Raw genomic sequence first — 20804 nt, 5'->3', positions numbered from 1 at the left:
ATGGGTTAGACCATAGGTTTTGTTTCCATGCTGTACATCTCTATGATTATGACTCTATCTGAGGAGCAGGACAGTTGACGTTACAGGCATAAGTCCTTCATCAGCAATGACAGAACGACCTGTACTTTGCTGTATGTCTCAATAATAGTAGAATTATAGAATCCCTACGGTGGGAAGCAGACCATTGAGTCTACACTGATCTTCGAAGAGAGTCCCACCCAGCCCCCTACCCTGCATTTCCCCTAGAGAACCCACCTAGCCCGCATATCCCTGAACACTATGGGTAATTTCCCACGGCTAATCCACCTAAACTGCACATCTTTGGACTGTGGGAGGAAACCAGAGCACCCAGAGGAAACCCACGCAGACACAGGGAGAACGTGCAAACTCCACACAGACAGTCACCCGAGGGTGAAATCGAACCCAGGTCCTTGGCGCTGTGAGGCAGCAATGCTAACCATTGAGCCTCCGTGCCACCTTGAGGGAGGGGGATAGAAGAAGATCATTAAGCATGTGTCAGCTCTTGTGAACAGCAATTACAAGATTAAAAAGACATCTGGATGGGTACATGAACAGGAAGGATTTAGAGGGATACAGGTCAAATGCTAGCAAATGGGACTAGATTTATTTAGGATATCTGGTTGGCATGGATGAGTTGGACCAAAGGATCTGAATCTGTGCTGTGTATCTCTATGACTCTAAATCCCTTTCGAAGTCTATGACTGAGTCACATCTGGACCCCATAAGACTATTCACTGCCTTGGCTTTCTTGTGTGTGGTTCTTTCACAAGTTACCTTCAGCGTTTGGAGGTAGACTCACTTCATTAATTTATCAAAATCCTTTGTGATTCTGACCACTAACAAGGAGCACAGTTTGAGGATGATTCAACTAAATTGCTCATTTGTTGCTCATCCAGTGTCCAGGTCAAGTCTTTCACCGACTCAGACACGTGCTTCTATATTTGTAGCAGAATGGTTATCATTACGGAACAGACCAGGACAGAGCACCATGTTGTGAAATTTGAAGTTAAATTAAATTAACAAATCTTGAGGAACCCCCTTCCAGCCCCATCTAACCCCCTCTCCATCCCATCTTAAATGTTCATCTTCCTCTTGATTATACACCCCCTCCACATCCCACATTCCTGCCATTTACCCACCCACACTCCCCCCAACCTCTAGCGGAACAAATGATTCGTAAAAGGATATGAAACAGACGCAGGGAAAGAACATACAAAATCTAGAGTGGATCAATGAGCTGTCAGCACCTGTGGTGGATGAATACATTCACCTTTATTCCAACGAGTGCTCTTCCCTTTCGGAAATAACCTTTCGGCCAGTCAGCAGCGAGTCTGATGGAGGTTTCAGCATCCTCGAGTGCGAGATTGTACTTGCCAAGTCTGTCATAGCAATAGGATCGATTTCCAAAATACCTGCACATGCAGCAACAATTTTATTTAGAAACCACTTCAACCATACAGCAGGCATCCTAGCAAAATGTTACTCAGAATCACAGCATTGTTACAGCACAGGAGAAGGCCCTTCAGCCCATCATCCCTGCACTGGTTCTATCCCCTAATACTAATTTTCTGCCTTCCCCTCACATTCCTGTACACTACCTATATCCAAATAATCATCCCATACTCTCTTGAATGCATCAATTGAAACTGCCTCCACCACATTTCCAGATAGTGCATTCCAGACCTTAACTAAAAGATTTTTTTTTTCCTCACATCAACCTTGCTTCTTTTGCACACCTTTTTCAATGTATTCCTCTCACCTTCAAGTCTCTTTTACCAGTGGGAATATCTCCCTATCTACTTTGTGAAGCCCACTCATGATGCTGGAAACCTCTATCTGATCTCCTGTCAGCCTTCATCTCTCCAAGAGAACAGTCCCAGCGTCTTCAGTCTGTCCTCGTCACCCCGAAGTTTCTCATTGCTGGAACCGTTCTTATAAACAACTCTCTCCGATGTGTTCACATCCTTCCTATAATGTGGTACCTTCAACAATACATCTAACAAGTGTCTTATACAAGTTCAACATCACTTCCTTGTTCTTGCACTCTAAGCCCAGTTATGGGCCAGATCAAACCCCCTCAAAATATATTAAGAAGATATCCTCGTCCCTTTTTTTATTTTAAAGGTAAGTGCCAGGTGTTGCGTTCCAGATGCAATTCAATTGGTCAAACTGTCAGTCTTGAAGCAGTAGACACTTTATTCAGATACTCTATTTAAAAAGCAACAGAAGAAAGATGAAATTGGAATAACAACTCGGTTGGAAAACTTAACAGAATAATAGATTATTTAATTACTAAACAGTAACTGTCCCAATACATTAACATCCCAGAAAGACAAACTTGACAAAGGCAAATTCAGTAAACTAGATGTAGCTCTCCAGTCTAGGAGGACAAATATTAAGGGAAAACTCTGTCTGTCTGTGTGTGTGAGAGAGAGAGAGAGACAGAGAGAGAGAGAGAGAGAGAGAGAGAGAGAGAGAAAGAGAGAGAGACAGACAGACAGACAGAGAGAATAGCAGGGAGAGATTACTGCAGCTTTCAAACCCAGCAACTGGCACTTAAAAACTAAAACTAAACATCCTGTTTCTGTAGGAGTTTTACCCCACCCATTCAGGCTGCTTCTATTGTTCCAATCTAAAAAAAACCCCAAAGCCGCACAAACCGTTTATTGTATTGGCTCTGAGTACTCCAATTGGCTCTTCTGTCCCAACCTTTCTTCATAAAAACACCCAGGACAAAATACACTTCTTAAAGCCATAGTATTGTCACAGTCCCTAGTAATAAAGTTGAGGATGCTGAATGCTTTACTAACTGTTCTCGTTACTTGTCCTGTCACTTCCAATGGTCTGTGCATGTAGATATCCAGGTCCCTCTGTTCCTGCAGTCCCCTTTGGATTATGCATTCTATCTTACATTGTCTTTCAAAGTTCTTCTTAAGTTCTTCTTAACAAAGTGCATTATCTCTCACTTCTTTGCGTTGAAATTCTTCTGCCTACTCTGTCAACTTTGTCTATTTCCTTTGGAGTTCCACATTTTCCTCCTCATGGATTACAATTCTTCCAAGTTTTGTGGCATCTGCAAACTTTGAAATTTCTCCGTACACACCAAGATCTGGATATTAACATATTGTAATGCTGAGGAAAGGTAATGAAAATTTATATTTCAATGGAGAATGGGTGCCCCAGAAGGCACTGCTCAGGTAATTCAAGATTCCAAGAAATGCTGAAACCCAAAATTATGTTTGGCCTGATTTTACATCATACCAAGGATTCAGAAAGTCAAACCGAAACAGAAAGTTTTAGAAATAATTGGAAGCTTCTGTGGACAGAATCAGAAATCCCACAGCACCAGGTTATAGCCCAACAGGTTCTTTTGAAATCACAAGCTTTTGGAGTGCTGCTCCTTCATCAGGTGAAGTAAGTCTCTTCTGAACCCTCTCCAGTTTAATACCATCCCTCCTATAACAGGGTGACCAGGACTGGACACAGTATTCCAGAAGAGGCCTCATCAACATCCTGAACAACCTCAACATGACGTTCCAACTCCGAAACTCAAAGGTCTGAACAATGCAGGCAGGTGTGCTAAATGCCTTCTCAAGCACCCTCTCTGTATGTGAGGCAAACTTCAAACAATTATGTATCTGAGCTCCTAGTTCTCTCTGTTCTACAACACTATGCAAGGGGCTACTTTTAATTGTGTAAGTCCTGCCCTTGTTTGTTTTTACCAAATGCAACACTTGCATTTACTGAACAAGAGGTCTTTCAAATTATAAGAAATTTAAGCAGGGGAGGTAGGGAGAACATGTTTCTAATGGCCACTGGATTAAGAACCACCAGACCCAGACTAAAGGTGACTGACAAAAGAACCAGAGATGACAGGAGGAAAACCTTATTAACAGCTATCTAGGTTTCAGTGAGGACTGCAGATGCTGGAGATCAGATATGAGAGTGTGGTGCTGGAAAAGCACAGCAGGTCAGGCAGCATCCGAGGAGCAGGAAAATCGACGTTACAGGCCGGAGCCCTTCATCAGGAATGAGGCCTCTGATGAAGGGCTCCAGCTCGAAGCATCGATGTTCCTGCTCCTCGGATGCTGCCTGACCTGCTGTGCTTTTCCAGCAATGCACTCCCAACAGCAATCTAGGTTTGTTCAATATATCGCTTCAGTTGCATAAGACTGTAATCTTTTGCTATAAATTCTTTGTCTTATGATCTTCCTCCACAGCCATCTGATGAAGTAGCAACGCTCCAAGAGCTAGTGCTTCCAAATAAACCGGTTGGACTATAACTTGGTGTTGTGAGATTTTTAACTTTGCTGAAAATGTGTTGCTGGAAAAGCGCAGCAGGTCAGGCAGCATTCAAGGAGCAGGAGAATCGACGTTTCGGGCATGAGCCCTTCTTCATGAATGATGATTCCTGAAGAAGGGCTCATGCCCGAAACGTCGATTCTCCTGCTCCTTGGATGCTGCCTGACCTGCTGCGCTTTTCCAGCAACGCATTTTCAGCTCTGATCTCCAGCATCTGCAGTCCTCACTTTCTCCTCGATGATTTTTAACTTTGTCCACCCCAGTCCAACACCAGCTCCTCCAAGTCATGGATTATTTTTTATAACAGAGTGAGTAGCCAGGAGCTGGAATGGACTGGGTGGAAAGACAGCAGATTCAACAGGAGCTTTTGGAATGGAATTCAGGATTTTTATTTGAAACAAAAAAGAGCGCAGCGCTCTGGAGGAAGGGGCAGGGGAGAGGTAGAAATAGCTAGACTGCTCTTGCAGAGCGTTGGCATGGGCTCAATGGGCCAAACAGCTTCCTAATGACCTCTACCCATTCAATGTTGACTGCCTGGGAAACTCATTTTTTCATCAGTTTTAGTAGTAGACTTGCAGGTAGATAGGATAGTGAAGAAGGCATTTGGTATGCTTTCCTTTATTGGTCAGAGTATTGAGTATAGCAGTTGGGAGGTCATGTGTCTATACAGGACATCGGTTAGACTACTTTTGGAATATTGTGTGCAATTCTGGTCTCCCTCCTATTGGAAGGATGTTGTGAAACTTGAAAGGGTTCAGAAAAGATTTACAAGGATGTTGCCAGGGTTGGAGGGTTTGAGCTACAGGGAGAGGTTGAATAGGCTGGGGCTGATTTCCTGGAGCATTGGAGGCTGAGGAGTGACCTTATAGAGGTTTACAAAATTATGAGGGGCATGGATAGGGTAACTAGACAATATCATTTCCTTGGGTTGGGGGAGTCCAGAACTCGAGGGCATAGGTTAAAGGGGAGGAGGTAAGATTTATTAGGGACCCGAGGGATAACTTTTTCACACAGAGGGTGATGTGTGTATGGAATGAGCTGCCAGAGGAAGTGGTGGAGGCTGGTAAAATTACAACATTTAAAAGGCATCTGGATGGGTATATGAAGAGGAGGGGTTTAGAGGGATACGAGCCAAGTGCTGGCGAATGGGACTAGATTAATTTAGGATATCTGGTCAGCATGGAGGAGTTGGACCGAAGGGTCTGTTTCCATGCTAAGCATCTCTACAACTCCAGTAAAACTGGATTTAGGGAAAGGAATTATAATACTCCACTCCTGAGTGGTGTTATGGACCAGTCCAGACCCCCTCAAAACATTTGAAGAAGGTAGGCCAGACCCTAACTTTGCGAGTTGTTTTAAGCAGGTGTAGAGTGGATAGTCCAGGAGTGATGCAGCTGGCCCAAACACTTAGTTTTAATCAAAACAGAATTTATTTAGAAGATTACCAAATGAAACACAAACAAAAGAGAACGGAATACAGAATAATTTAACTTCTCTGAAAACCCAACAGATTATCCCAACTTAATGATGCTGTTCCAAATTCCTGCAACAATCCCCATAAACATCCCTTGGCAAAAACAGGTAAAATCAAACACAGGGTCTTACAGGAGAGAGAGAGAGAGAGAGAGATGTCAGAGCGATTCAGCATGGAACACCTTCTTCCTTGGAGCTGTTTCTTTGACCAGCAGCCTCAAACTGACCAGCAGCTCTGAACAGCCAGAATACTAAAACCAAACTAAACCAGAGGAAAACTGAGTTGGGAGAACTGGCCACTCTCCTTCCATTGTACAAGGGTTTGTTTAAAAACTTAAAAGCTTCTTCAAGTAAATAAACCCAGACATTTCGGAATCTATCCATTTACGACCCCACTGAAGACAAAACCAAGGACAACCTAACCTTGTTAAAGGAGCAGCGTGGTCATAGTGATCAATGGGGAGTGTGAAAGGTGTGAGAGGCTGTTTGGTGTTGCTAACACGGATCAGATTCGGGAGGATCCCTGACCGAGTTATCTTGCAGCTTGGGTCAATATAGAGCCCCCAAACGCTGCCCAGAAATGCAGGCAGTGCAGCAAAACAAGAAGCCATCGCTTAGCAGAGGCCACTTCTCCTCTTCAATCGTCACCTCACCTCACTTCGAACCAAAGTTGCTGTTTAGAGCAAAGAGTGGATTCCCCAGGACCCTCTGGCTCACTTTGGAGCCGTATTGGTTCTCAACTCGGACAAGCTCATCCGCACACCACAACACAAACGGAAATCTCTGAAACTAAAGCCGGAGTCTGGCTGCTGCTCAACTGAGCTCTCCTCATTCCAGTTTGTGGCATTTCTCCAAACATTTTCACCCATCGAGAGAAATCACAGAAGCACACATACGCGTTTGACCATGTCTGGGTTGGTGTATGTGAACCCTACCTTCTGAGTCAGAGGAGGGGGACAGTACCACTGTACTATAATGAGTGATAAGCAAGCTAAGTGGAGGAGATTGAAGCCCCAGCAAGCACTCATCAAAGGACGTTGAACTTTTAACATTACTCCTTCATTTTTCCAGTTTATATTAAGGACTTCAATGTAAACTATTACCTTATTTCTTTATTTTTCTATTTATTCCATAAAGGTAATACTTAACCTTTTAAAGGGATTGAGTTTAAAAGCAGGGAGGTTATGTTGCAGCTGTTCAGGGTGCTGGTGAGGCCACACCTGGAGTACTGTGTGCAGTTTTGGTCTCCTTACTTGAGAAAGGATGTACTGGCACTGGAGGGGGTGCAGAGGAGGTTCACTAGGTTGATTCCGGAGTTGAGGGGGTTGGCTTATGAGGAGAGGCTGAATAGACTGGGATTATATTCATTGGAATTCAGAAGAATGAGGGGGATCTTATAGAAACATATAAAATTATGAAGGGAATCAATAAAATAGAAATAGAGAGGATGTTTCCACTGGTGGGTGAGACTAGGACAAGAGAGTATGGCCTCAAGATTAGAGGGAGCGGGTTTCAAACTGAACTGAGAAGGAACTTCTTCACCCAGAGGCCCAGACAGGCCACTATAAATGCCGGAGGAAACACCACAGAAGCGCTTCACAGGAGGCTCCCAAGCACTGAGGATGTCACCTAGACAGGGGACAAAACGTTTGCAAGACAAATTCCCAGCTCGGCGAACAGAACCACAACAACAGGGTTGTTAATCTATGGAATTCCTTGCCTAGAGAAGTAGTTGACGCTACTTCAGTAATCACTTTTAAAGCTAAGGTTTATTTTTGAAAAATAAAGGAATTAAGGGATAGGGTGAGAGGGCGGGTAAGTGGAGCTGAGCCCACGAAAAGATCAGCCACGATCTTACTGAGTGGTGGGGCAGGCTCGAAGGGCGGCGGCCTACTCCTGCTCCTGGTTCTTATGTTCTTATATGTTCTTACCAGTTTGTACCAGAGTTTTTTTTATATCTTTGTACCTAAAATGGGTGTGTGTGTGTGTGACGGCATTTGACATTTTTTACTGTAATCCTGTACTTGAGTACACATGACAATTACATCTAAATCTTGAACATCTAACAACCCTAAGAACCCGACACTTTTCATTTTTATATAACCCATCACCAGATGACCCATCTGATTACTTAAGCAAATAAATTATGAGCACTGCCCATTAGGGCTGTATAACATAGCAGAAATGTTTGAGGACTCTGGGTCTATATTCAATACAGTTTAGAAGGATGAGGGGGGAATCTAATTGAAACTTATGGAATACCAAATGGCCTGGACAAAGTGGACATTGGGAAGATGTTTCCATTGGCAGGAGAGACAAGGACCCAAGGGCACAGCCTTAGAGTAAAGGGAAGACCCTTAGAATAGAGATAAGGAAAAGCCTCTTCAGCCAGAGAATGGTGACTGTGTAGTATTCATTGCCACGGAAGGCTGTGGGGGCTAGGTCATGGAGTATATTTCAAAGAGAGATGGATAGACCTTTATTGTCAAGGGGATCAAAGGTTACAGGGAGAAAGTGGGAGAATGGGGTTGAAAAACCTATCAGCCGCGATTGAATGGTGGAGCAGACTCAATGGGCTGAATGGCTTAATTTCTGCTCCTATGGTCTTATAATGTGGATAAACGGGAGGGTATCCACTTGAGTAGCAAAAAGAGAGAGACAGAATATTATCTGAAAGATGTAAGCTGAGAGAGGGGAATGCACAATGTGACCGGAGTGTTCTTATACACCAGTCACTGCAAGTCAGCAATGCACATGCAACAGGTGGTGAAGAAGGCAAGTGGCACGTTGGTATTCACAGCGAGAGGATTCCGAGACAGGAACAAGGATAGCTTGCTGCAATTGTCCAGGACCTTGTTAAGACCACATCCGGAATGTTGTGTACAGTTTTAGAGTCCTTGCTATAGAGGGGGTGCAATAGAGGTTTACCAGACCAATGGGATGGCAGGACTGATGTATGAGGAGAGGTTGAATTGGTTAGGACTATATTCACTTGAATTCAGAAGAATGGAGGAGGAATCTCATAGAAACCTATAAAATTCTAACAGGACTAGACAGGGGAAAGACATTCCCGATAACCAGGGAGTCCAGAACCAAGGGTCATCGTCAAAGGAGATGGGGTGGGCCATTTAGGATTGAGAGGAGGAGACATTTCTTCATCCAGGGAGTGGGGAGCCTGTGGAATTCTCTGCCACAGAAAGCGGTTCAGGCCAAAACTTTGAATGCTGTCAAGAAGGAGTTAGATATAGGCTAAAGGGATCAAAGGGGCATGGGGAGAAATTAGAAACAGGTTGTTAAGTTGGACAATTAGCCATGATCACCCCTTTAACATTTTGGTGAAGATCTGTTGCTCAGGTTGTAGATGAGGTAGTTGGTTAGCTCGCTGAGCTGCTGGGTTATTGTGCAGAGGTCTCATGTTACCTAGCACAGTAACCCAGCAACTCGGCAAAGCTAACTATCTCATCATCACCTCTTCCATCAGGCAGAAGATACTGAAGCTTGAACACATGCACCGACAGGTTCAAGAACAGTTTCTTCCCTGCTGTTATTAGACTCCAGGGAAAACAGCCCCAGCCTGTTCAGCCTCTCCCTGTAGCTCAGATCCTCCAACCCTGGCAACATCCTTGTAAATCTTTTCTGAACTCTTTCAAGTTTCACAACATCTTTCCGATAGGAAGGAAACCAGAACCAGGTTCCACCAATGTGCTGTACAGCCGCAACATGACCTCCCAACTCCTGTACTCAATAATCTGACCAATAAGGGAAAGCATACCAAACGCCTTCTTCACTATCCTACCTACCTGCGACTCCACTTTCAAGGAGCTATGAACATGCACTCCAAAGTCTCTTTGTTCAGCAACACTCCCTGGGGCCTTACCATTAAGTGTATAAGTCCTGCTAAGGTTTGCTTTCCCAAAATGCAGCACTTCTAATTTATCTGAATTAAACTCCATCTGCCACTTCTCAGCCCATTGGCCCATCTGGTACAGATCCTGTTGTAATCTGAGGTAACCCTCTTCGCTGTCCACTACACCACCAATTTTGGTGTCATCTGCAAACTTGCTAACTGTACCTCTTATGCTCGCCTCGAAATCATGGGTATATGAATAGGAAGGGTTTGGAGGGATATGGGCTGGGTGCTGGCAGGTGGGACTAGATTGGGCTGGGATATCTGGCTGGTATGGACGGGTCTGTTTCCATGCTGTACATCTCTATGCTGGATGGGCTCCCAAACTTCATATAATGTTAATTTTGCTTTGTGCATCTTCTGTGCAGTTTTGTAACCTGTATGCCTCACTCTAAGCTCCCTATGATTTGTATTTCCTATGATCTGCCTGTATGCTCGCAAAACAAATCTTTTCACTGTACTTAGGTACATGTGACTACAATCAATCAAATCCAATGATCATAATGAAAGGGGTAGCAGACTCAAAAGGATGAATAGCCTACCCTACTCCTGCTTTCTAAGTTTCACCCGACAGTCAGTTTAAAGCCCGGTATACAGTCCCCGTACACCGATTGGTCAGACACTGGGCCTCAGCCAATTCATAGAACATAAAACATAGAACAATACAGCACAGAACAGGCCCTTCAGCCCACGATGTTGTGCCGAACATTTGTCCTAGCTTAAGCACCTATCCATGTACCTATCCAATTGCCACTTAAAGTTCAGCAATGATTCTGACTCTGCCACTCCCACAGGCAGCGCATTCCATGCCCCCACCACTCTCTGGGTAAAGAACCTACCCCTGACATCCCCCCTATACCTTCCACCCTTCACCTTAAATTTATGTCCCCTTGTAACACTCTGTTGTACCCGGGGAAAAAGTTTCTGATTGTCTACTCTATCTATTCCCCTGATCATCTTATAAACCTCTATCAAGTCACCCCTCATCCTTCTCTGTTCCAATGAGAAAAGGCCAGGTGGAACATATCCAAATGGAGCAGTTCACTATTCCCTCTGTACTAATGTGTGTGCCCTCTGAGTCAAGTCCCCTTCTTCCTATCGCAAGCCTGAAAGAGCCTGCTCCTGAGCTGTAAGATTCTAATTTCAGAGACTGCTCGATTATCTGCAGGTAATTACTCCCGAAAAAATACACACACTTCTGCTGCATAGACAAAGCGAAAATTAATCACATTTATCCTGGAAATTAGTTATTGAAAGAGTATTAAGAACACGTCAATCTTCCTTTCAGGTGAGACTGACTTGGTTTTCGGTCTCAGTTGATGAATGCCAATGTTATGATAAAGGAAATCAGACACAACCAAACAGAGTTCCATCAGTCTGACGGTGCGAATAAAATGTTTTTGCTTTGTGATTCATGATTAAAATTTTACTTCGCCACAATGCATTAACTTAATAGTTTTGCGGCTCATGCCCAGCACTATAAACAATTCCAAGCACGTTAGTGAGGGAGCTACAGCTTGTCCCTGGCATTGCCAACTCTCAGTTATCCGATGGACCAGCCGGTGGACCCAAGTCCTTCACTCACTGGAAACAGGATGGCAGGTTTTTGGGGGAAAGTGGGATCCTCCTCTAAAAGAGTGCTTCGGGCTGCTGATAGTGGGGAAGAGACAAAAAAACTGCAGATGCTGGAATCCAAAGGAGACAGGCAGGAGGCTGGAGGAACACAACAAGCCAGGCAGCATCAGGAGGTGCAGATGTGAGGAAGGGACAGTCACCACATCCCACACCATGGTTTGCCAAGACGTCAGGAAAGGGAAAGCAGATTCCAAGATGGTGACTGCAGAGTAGGCAGCATCCAGGCTCCTCAGCCCAGAGCTCATCTGTCTATCCACTTTTTCTTTCTTCACTTTCCTCTCTTTTTTCCCAAAGACGTTAAAATGTTTTATTAAAATAAAATTTATCTTGGAATGGCTAATGCCCAGAATGGGCTGGAGGCCCAGAGCAGAGCAGACTGGAGGCCCAGAGTGGAGCAGAGCGGGTTGGAGGCCCAGAGCAGAGCAGGCTGGAGGCCCAGAGTGGACCAGAATGGGCTACAGGCCTGGTGCAGAGCAGACTGGAGGCCCAGAGCAGAGCAGACTGGAGGCCCAGAGTGGAGCAGAGCGGGTTGGAGGCCCAGAGCAAAGCAGGCTGAGGCCCAGAGTAGAACAGAGTGGGCTAGAGATCCTGAGTGGAGAGGGCTGGAGGCCCAGAGTGGGTTGGAGGCCTGGAGCGTAGTGGTTAAGGCCTGGAATGGGTTGGAGTCCTGTGGTGGAGCAGGATGAGAACCGGAGAGGAGTAGGCTGGAGATCTGGAGCGGAGCAGGGACAGTTGGTGGATTGGGTTCTGGCGCAAGCGATCAGTGGTTTGAGAGCTGAGTCAGACTATGTGTGGAAGGCTCCCACGGTGATCTACTGCAATGTAATGTGTCTCTGCAATTTGTTTATCAGACTGTATGTTAATCCTTTTTAACTTTGTCTTACTTTCTAACGTATACCATGAATCACTGTAATGTCATTTGTTTCATCTTTATTTCTCTATTTTGTATCTAAGATTTGTACCTGAGCTGGCACTGTGAGGGTACAAGTGACAATAAACCTAATTCTAATTCAGATAATGGAAGAGTGTTTTTTTTAATAACAGTACGAAGGGTGAGGCAGACAGGATTTTTGGTGGCATCCTACAGACTCTGAAAGGCTTTAAACCATCAAATCAGCTTGTAACACATAGAAACTCTTTAATCTCAGGGGAGTCAAAGCTCTGCACCTTCAGTCCAGTTGATTTTCATCTCTCACTTGTCAGGATAGATGTCAAGTCTCAAAGGGAACAACAATTTATATTTCATGAGAAAAGACTGGTTGGAAACTCAGCACTTTTTTTAAAAAAGTGCAGCATAAACTGTTGTTTCCTTTGTGTAGTGATTTGAACAAGAGCCAGGTGGATCTCACTGACTACAACATCCTTGATTGGGGTTGTTAACCTGGGCCAATCAGGGAGCCTTGGCTGACTGATGTAAACAGGAGAGGTGCCCTCTGAGAAAGGCACTGCTTGTCACTGGCCACTCGGGTGTTTCCTTTGTTCCTGGTGGTGGAAAATAAATAAAGATTTACACACTTGTCGTTCTTCACTGTGTCAGACACTTGCACATACACGGCATAGGTACTGGGGAAAAATAAGCACTACCGCTGAAGATAAACAGAAAGCAAAAGAAAAAGGAACAAAAAAAGAAAGGAGCACACGGTGTCTACCAACAGCCTCAAGATTTTCAGGGAGAGGTGGGAAACAGGATGTGCAGTGTTTTATTTCTCCCTCTGAGTCCATTTTGATTTAGTCCCTGCCCTCTCCTTCACCTTTTTGATCACTCAGCATCCCCCTGTGATGAGCAGGGCTTGTCACTGGCCACTCGGGTGGTTTTTTTCTTCCTGGTGAATGGAATATGAATAACGTTTTCTGCACTCGGATTTTCTTCTACACCTACACGCGCACGACATGGGTACTGGGGAAAAATAAGCACTGCCGCTGTTGGGCGCTACTGTGGCGGTTTACAAACATATATGTTAACAGTGAGTCTTCTCAGTCTAGGAGCTGGCTCTGAGCTGGCTGGTCAGAGTCCATCCACAGTAGCCATGTAAGTAAAGGATGACATGGTTAATGGGATACCCGCCTGTGTGCAGTTATTTCACTTTGAAATTTGGTACTCATGCAGCTGTGTTAATCTGTCCTAACTTTGACAATGTGGCAAGTTCTGTACCACCAGGCGATCTTTAAGTCTTCGATTTTAGTCTCTGAAGACCACTGACGAATGGAGAGGGATCTCGGACTCCATGTAACTGGGGCCACTTGAAACATGACACTCTGATGGATGTATACGTAACCAAATAGTTTAGTTTTGGCTCAGGCATTACACTGTCTGTCACTGCAGTACATGCACGTACCAGGAGCTGGAATAGACATCTATTGAATCTTTCAGCACTACTTATCCACATCATACAGGAGTTAACATAAGCATTGCCACATCAGGTACAAATATCCTGCTGTATGTATAAACCCACAGATCACAGCAAACAATCACATGCACTGAGTTGTTGTAACCTCTGGCCAAGCAATGAGGCACAGACTAACATAACAACAGGGAAATCCTGATAGAGGTTTTCAAAATCATGAGTGGGGCTGGACAGAGTGGATGAGGGACAGATTGTTCCTGAGAAAAGAACAAGACGACATCGATGTGAAGTGATGCGCCAATGAAGCAAGGGTTGTGGGAGATAACATTTCTTCACACAGCGAGTGGTTAGGGAATGGGCTGGAATTGTGGTGGAGGCAGGTTCGGTTGAGGCACTGGAGAGGGACATTGGATGATCATTTAGATGGAAACGATATGAGGAAAAGGCTGGAGATTAGCACTAGAGGATAGAATTGCTAGAGACACAATGGGCCGAATGTCCTCCTTCTGAACAGCTATAATTCTGTGATCAGTTTGAAGACCATTGCTTAGGCCCAATAATTTTCCTTCCATCACCATCATTAAGATGTTCGTTAGTCACATATACTTTTGGTGGACCCTGTGATGTGAAAATCTGATGCTGAATTTGCCAGCAGACGCACGTCAAAAATAACCCATTGAAATTTGGATAATTCTGAAAGGAATTGGGTGAGAGGAAATGTTTATAGCACATCCACCCAAATTACACAGAGCAACAATGATTTATTAACAAGAAGTAACTAGTTTGACATAAAACGTACCCATGGTTAATGAAATGTTTCTGGTGAAAAGTCCTAAGAATTAAGCACCAGCTACAAACAGACCATCTCAGGATCAGCAAATTCTTTTGGGAGTCACCATTCCCTCTGTTTACATGGTTTTGAAAAGCCAGCTGAGCAATCATTTCGATGGCCTAAGTGAGTCGATCATTCCAATAACAGAGTTGAGGAATCACAGGATTCTCACACACACAATTAATTGGATCAAAGATACTGAAACAGACACAATTAAATCAAACTGATTTCTGTCACTTATTCACCCTCTGGACTCCAGATCAAAAACCGAGCCCAACCAGCCCTCATCAATAAGACAAAGATTGATCATCAAGCAGAGTGTGATTGATATTCTCGACAGGGCCTGAACAAAACTCCGTCGCCTGAATTAAATGACCACAGAGCAACAGAAAGCAGTGCTTTGATGAATGCTGCGCTCAAATTTTAATGATATTTTTCATGAAGTAAGCTGGGAGGGACATGGACTGAGCCTATGCTGCTGAGATTTAACAAGTCCCAAGTTGTCAATTAGTTGTGACACCACATTGCAAACTTGCACAGCAGCACGTACTGCACAGAGACCACCAATTCAGCTCCTGTGCTATTTATAAGCCTGCTCCCAACTGTATTCCACAACTACACCACCATTTGTTCAGCACAGGGAATCAGGGATAGAGAGGAATTGCTACTGATCCTTAGCACACAGCCAGATGCCTATACTGCACATGTGCCTATACTGGCTCTCTGGCTGAAGGACTTCGGAACCAATCCCATTGTCCTGCTCTCTCCTTCCATCTCCAAGAGTTTTCTGTCCTTGATTTCAATAACCTCTCACCCCTGGTTTCCAATCTCTCCATGACTTCACCCCTCCCCCCGTCTCTAACGTCCTCAGACCCCCACAACTCTCCGAATTCTCTGTGCTCCTCTTCTGAATCTTCAAATGCTTTCGCCCCAGCACTGGTGCCTGTTCCTTCAGCTGCCTGGTCCCCAAGCTTTGGAATTCCCTCCCTAAATCTCTCCACCTTCTCATGTCCCTCTTCTCTCACTTGAGAACTTCTTAAAATCTACTTTGTCAACCCCAAGCTTTTGGTCATGTGAACAAATATCACTGTACGTGACCTAGTGCCAGACCTTGTTGGAAAGAGTATTGAGACATTTATTAAATTTTTAAAATTTACTTATGGCTAGTCCAGCATTTATTGCTTGTCCCCAATTGCCCAGAGGCTAGTTAAGAGTCAACCACATTGCTGTGGGTCTGGAGTCACATGTAGGCCAGACCAGATAAGGATGGCGGATTTCCTTCCCTAAAGGATATTTGTGAACCAGATGGGATTTTCTGACAATCAACAATGAATTTAGCTAACCTTCTGGATTAATAGTCTAGCAATAATATCACGAGACCACTGCCTCCCCGAAAGTTGTCAGCCCACCTCTGAGATTGAACTGTCCTTTTAAAACCCATCTCATCAGCCGAACCTTTCTCAACTCTGCTAAAAATGGCAGGCAGCAGTGAACATTGAAGGCTTGTGTGGGACTGACATGGGGGCAGTCCCAAGACATGGCTGAGGTTTGTACCAACTATTTTCGAACAGTCTTTACAACTGAGAATATTACTCATCCTCTCACACAGAGGGGATGCTGGAAGTGAACCTATGAATATGGAATAGGCCATTCAGCCTCTCCATCCCAGTCTTCCACTCAATAAAACCCTATGGTGGCTCAGTGGCTAGCACTGCTGCCTCACAGCACCACGGACCCCGGTTCGAATCCAGCCTCGGGCGACTGTCTGTGTGGAGTTTGCACATTCTCCCTGTGTCTGCATGGATTTCCTCCGGGTGCTCCGGTTTCCTCCCACAGTCCAAAGATGTGCAGGTTAGGTGAATTGGCCATGCTAAATTGCCCATAGTGTTAGGTGCATTAGTCAGAGGGAAATGGGTCTGGGTGGGTTACTCTTCGGAGGGTCGGTGTGGACTGGTTGGGCCGAAGGGCCTGTTTCCATGCTGTAGGGAATCTAATAACTAGAGAGAAAGGGAAGTTGGTAGCAGTGGGGAGGGCAGCAAGACTGGAGAGAGAAAGATGGAGGAATAAAGAAATAGAGAGAAAACAGAGGGAGAAAGATTAGATTAGATTAGATTACTTACAGTGTGGAAACAGGCCCTACAGCCCAACAAGTCCGCACTGCCCCGCCGAAGCGCAACCCACCCATTTACCCCTTACCTAACACTATGGGCAATTTAGCATGGCCAATTCACCTGACCTGCATATCTTTGGACTGTGGGAGGAAACCGGTGCACCCGGAGGAAACCCACGCAGACACGGGGAGAACGTGCAAACTCCACACAGTCAGTCGCCTGAGGCGGGAATTGAACCCGGGTCTCTGGCGCTGTGATGCAGCAGTGCTAACCCATGATATGAGTTCTCATTATTCTCCTCTTTCTCTAAAGAATTGCATGCGTCTTAAGATGCAGAAGGAGGCCATTTGGCCCATCCAGACTACATCAGCCCTTCATACCATTACTCAGTGTGGATCACCTTCCCTCCTTGTGTGAAGGGTAAAAGAACAACAGATAGGACGGAAGGGAGGACAAGTAAAAGAGAGAGAGAAAGAAATAAAGAGAGCTGGGCTTGGGTGGGGGAGAGGAAAAGCCTGTTGGGGTCTCATAGGTTGATGAAGTGAGATTAGTCCCTGCAGCCAGTTAGATATTACCGTGGGGAGTGGTGTGAGAGAGTTGTGACGGAGTGAGATTGATCCCTTGAATATTCCTGAGCCCTAACTAAATGTAGCTGATGGTATCTTTAAAATTATTAGTTGAACAACAGTGCCCCCCGGTGTCAGGATCCGCAGTATCACTCCAAGGTCCAAACTATTCCAGCCATTCATTACCAATCTGAGAGCTGGGCTGATCAGTGACAAATTAACAAAAGCTGAGTTTATTTGGATTTACAATACTGTTAGCCCACACCACAGCTGACATTCAGGGGATCGTTCAGGGGCAGTGTGGGAATTTTGATTGTGAAGGGGCAGGAGAAGCTCAGAAATCCAGAACTCCCCCACAGGTGTCTTTCCTCATTGTCATGGAAACAGAGGAGCAGGAGTAGGCCATTCAACCCTTCAAGCCTAGTCCTCCATTCAATATGATCATGGCTGATCATCTAACTCAGCCTGCCCGTCCCTGCTTTCTCCCATTCCCATTTGATCCCTTTAGCCACAAGAGCTATGTTTAATCTTTCTTGATACATTTGCTGTTTTGGCCTTAACTGTGGCAGTGGCAGTGGCAGTGAATTCCGCAGGCTCACCCACTCTCTGGGTGAAGACATTTCTCCTCATCTCAGTACTAAGTGGCCCATCCTGTAACTCTCAGACTGTGACCCCTGGTTCCGGACCCCCAGTCATCGGGAACATCCGACCTGTGTCAAGTCCCCTTATAATTTTATAGGTTTCTATGAGGTCTCACTGAACCTCCGGCCCATTGTTCTTAACTCCAGGGAATATGGGGAGAAAGTGAGGTCTGCAGATGCTGGAGATCAGAGCTGGAAATGTGTTGCTGGAAAAGCGCAGCAGGTCAGGCAGCATCCAGGGAACAGGAGAATCGACGTTTCGGGCATAAGCCCTTCTTCAGGAATGAGGAAAGTTTGTCCAGCAGGCTAAGATAAAAGGTAGGGAGGAAGGACTTGGGGGAGGGGCGTCGGAAATGTGATAGGTGGAAAGAGGTCAAGGTAAGGGTGAAAGGTCAGACTGGGGTGGGGGGGGGTCCACCGCATCTCTTCCACTTCCCGCTCCTCCGCCCTTGAGCCCCACCCCTCCAACCGCCACCAGGACAGAACCCCACTGGTCCTCACCTACCACCCCACCAATCTCCATGTACAGCGCATCGTCCGCCGCCATTTCCGCCACCTCCAAACGGACCCCACCACCAAGGATGTATTTCCCTCCCCTCCCCTATCAGCATTCCGTAAAGACCACTCCCTCCGTGACTCCCTCGTCAGATCCACACCCCCCACCAACCCAACCTCCACTCCCGGCACTTTCCCCTGCAACCGCAGGAGGTGCAAGACTTGCGCCCACACCTCCCCCCTCACCTCCCTCCAAGGCCCCAAAGGAAACTTCCATATCCGCCACAGATTCACCTGCACCTCCACACACATCATCTATTGTATCCTCTGCACCCGATGTGGCCTCCTCTATATTGGGGAGACAGGCCGGCTACTTGCGGAGCGTTTCAGAGAACACCTCTGGGACACCCGGACCAACCAACCCAACCACCCTGTGGCTCAACGCTTCAACTCCCCGTCCCACTCCACCAAGGATATGCAGGTCTTTGGACTCCTCCATCGCCAGACCACAACAAAACGACGGTTGGAGGAAGAACGCCTCATCTTCCGCCTAGGAACCCTCCAACCACAAGGGATGAACTCGGATTTCACCAGTTTCCTCATTTCCCCTCCCCCCACCCTGCCTCAGTCAAATCCATCGAATTCAGCACCGCCTTCCTAACCTGCAATCTTCTTCCCGACCTCTCCCCCCCCCCACCCCAGTCTGACCTTTCACCCTTACCTTGACCTCTTTCCACCTATCACATTTCCGACCCCCCTCCCCCAAGTCCCTCCTCCCTACCTTTTATCTTAGCCTGCTGGACACACTTTCCTCATTCCTGAAGAAGAAACGTCGATTCTCCTGTTCCCTGGATGTTGCTTGACTTGCTGCGCTTTTCCAGCAACACATTTCCAGGGAATATGGTCCTAACCAATCCAGTCTCTCTCCACAGGCCAGTCCCACCATCCCCCAGGAATCAGTCTGGGAAACAGAGAGATTCCCACCTGCAAAGGGTTTCCAGTCGGGTGGTTAAACATTGGTTTGAGTCCACAGGAGCTGCCTTGGAGATATCGTGCTGGGAATGCGCAAGTTGGCTCTACATTAGGTACATTCGAGTCTGAGAGAGACAGGCACTTTTTTTAAAATCAGAAATTGAACCGAGGGTTATGGGGGAAAAGCAGGAAAGCAAGGGTTGAAAGTTATCAGATCAGCCATGATCTCATTGAATGGGAAAGCAGATTTCATAGGCTGAATGGCCTACCTCCACTGCTACGTTTTGAGGTAAGACCATCACATGGAATCCCCAGAGTGTGGAAACAGGCCATTGGGCCCAACAAGTCCACACCGACCCTCCGCAGAGTAACCCACCCAGACCCATTCCCCTGCTCTATTATTCTACATTTACCCCTGACTAATGCATCTAACCTATACATCCCTGAACATTATGGAAAATTTAGAATGGCTTATTCACCTAACCTGCACATCTTTGGACTGTGGGAGGAAACCAACCCACACGGACACTGGGGGAATGTGCAAACTCCACACAGACAGTGTGGAGGCTGGGATCAAACCGGGGTCCCTAGAGCTGTGAGGCAGCAGGGCTAACCACTGAGCCACTGTGCTATCATCATTTGCTGCCCATCCCTAATTGCCCTTGAACCAAGTTGTTTCCCGTTGCTTTCAGAGGGCAGTTAAGAGGCAACTGCATTGCTATGAGTCTGGAGTCACATGTAGGCTAGACCTAATAAGGACGGCAGATTTCCTTCCCTGAAGGACATCAGTGAACCAGGCGAGATTGTTTAGTTTCATATCACTGAGATTAGCTTTCAATTCCAGATTTGTTTAGTTGAATTTAGACCCCAGTAGCTCCCATGTTCCTGACTCACCCTAACCCTAATCACTCCCCCACCACTGCCTCCCCGCCCCCACCAACAGCCCACTGGGTAACTAACCCAGTGACACTACCATGATGCACCATTTCCTGTGTGACTGGCACTGTCATCTTTCAAAGAAGATTCTAGAGATTGGGACAGCTGCCAAGGTGCAGGGGGAAAGACCACTGCCTGAGGTCTTCCTGCTGAAGGTAAATGGGGTTCCGTTCAGTTATTGGACACTCCCAGTGCCTCGCATATATGTAAATATTAGTAGAGAGAAACCTCAATTATCTGAAGGACACAGGAGGGAATATTTCGTTTGGTTAATTGAATTCCGAATAATTGAATGCTGGATAACATAGTTTAGCCGAGCATTGGGGAAATTGTGATCTTGTGTTGCTGGAAAAGCGCAGCAGGTCAGGCAGCATCCAGGGAACAGGAGAATCGACGTTTCGGGCATAAGCCCTTCTTCAGGAAACTTAGGCCCGAAACGTCGATTCTCCTGTTCCCTGGATGCTGCCTGACCTGCTGCGCTTTTCCAGCAACACATTTTCAGCTCTGATCTCCAGCATCTGCAATCCTCACTTTCTCCTGAAATTGTGATCTTGCCAGATAATCCGAC

The 20804-nt window shown here is 45.9% G+C and overlaps 1 protein-coding gene across 6 annotated transcripts in view; it reads right to left on the bottom strand.

The window, feature by feature from the left end:
* The window catches only part of LOC122561319 (uncharacterized), a 164785-nt gene that overhangs the window by 51291 nt on the left and 92690 nt on the right, over positions 1 to 20804 (bottom strand). For all 6 annotated transcript variants that reach the window (XM_043713011.2, XM_087998748.1, XM_043713012.2 and 3 more), the window contains one exon: positions 1292 to 1433. In XM_043713011.2, coding sequence (XP_043568946.1) covers positions 1292 to 1433 — 142 coding nt within the window. The remainder of the gene's footprint in view (positions 1 to 1291; positions 1434 to 20804) is intronic.

Source organism: Chiloscyllium plagiosum, unplaced genomic scaffold, assembly GCF_037043375.1.
Source record: "Chiloscyllium plagiosum isolate Xiang-an unplaced genomic scaffold, Cpla_swu_hap1 HiC_scaffold_22, whole genome shotgun sequence".
Lineage (NCBI taxonomy): Eukaryota > Metazoa > Chordata > Chondrichthyes > Orectolobiformes > Hemiscylliidae > Chiloscyllium > Chiloscyllium plagiosum.
Note: the sequence above shows the minus strand (reverse complement) of the source record. Positions and strands in the feature narration are given on the sequence as shown.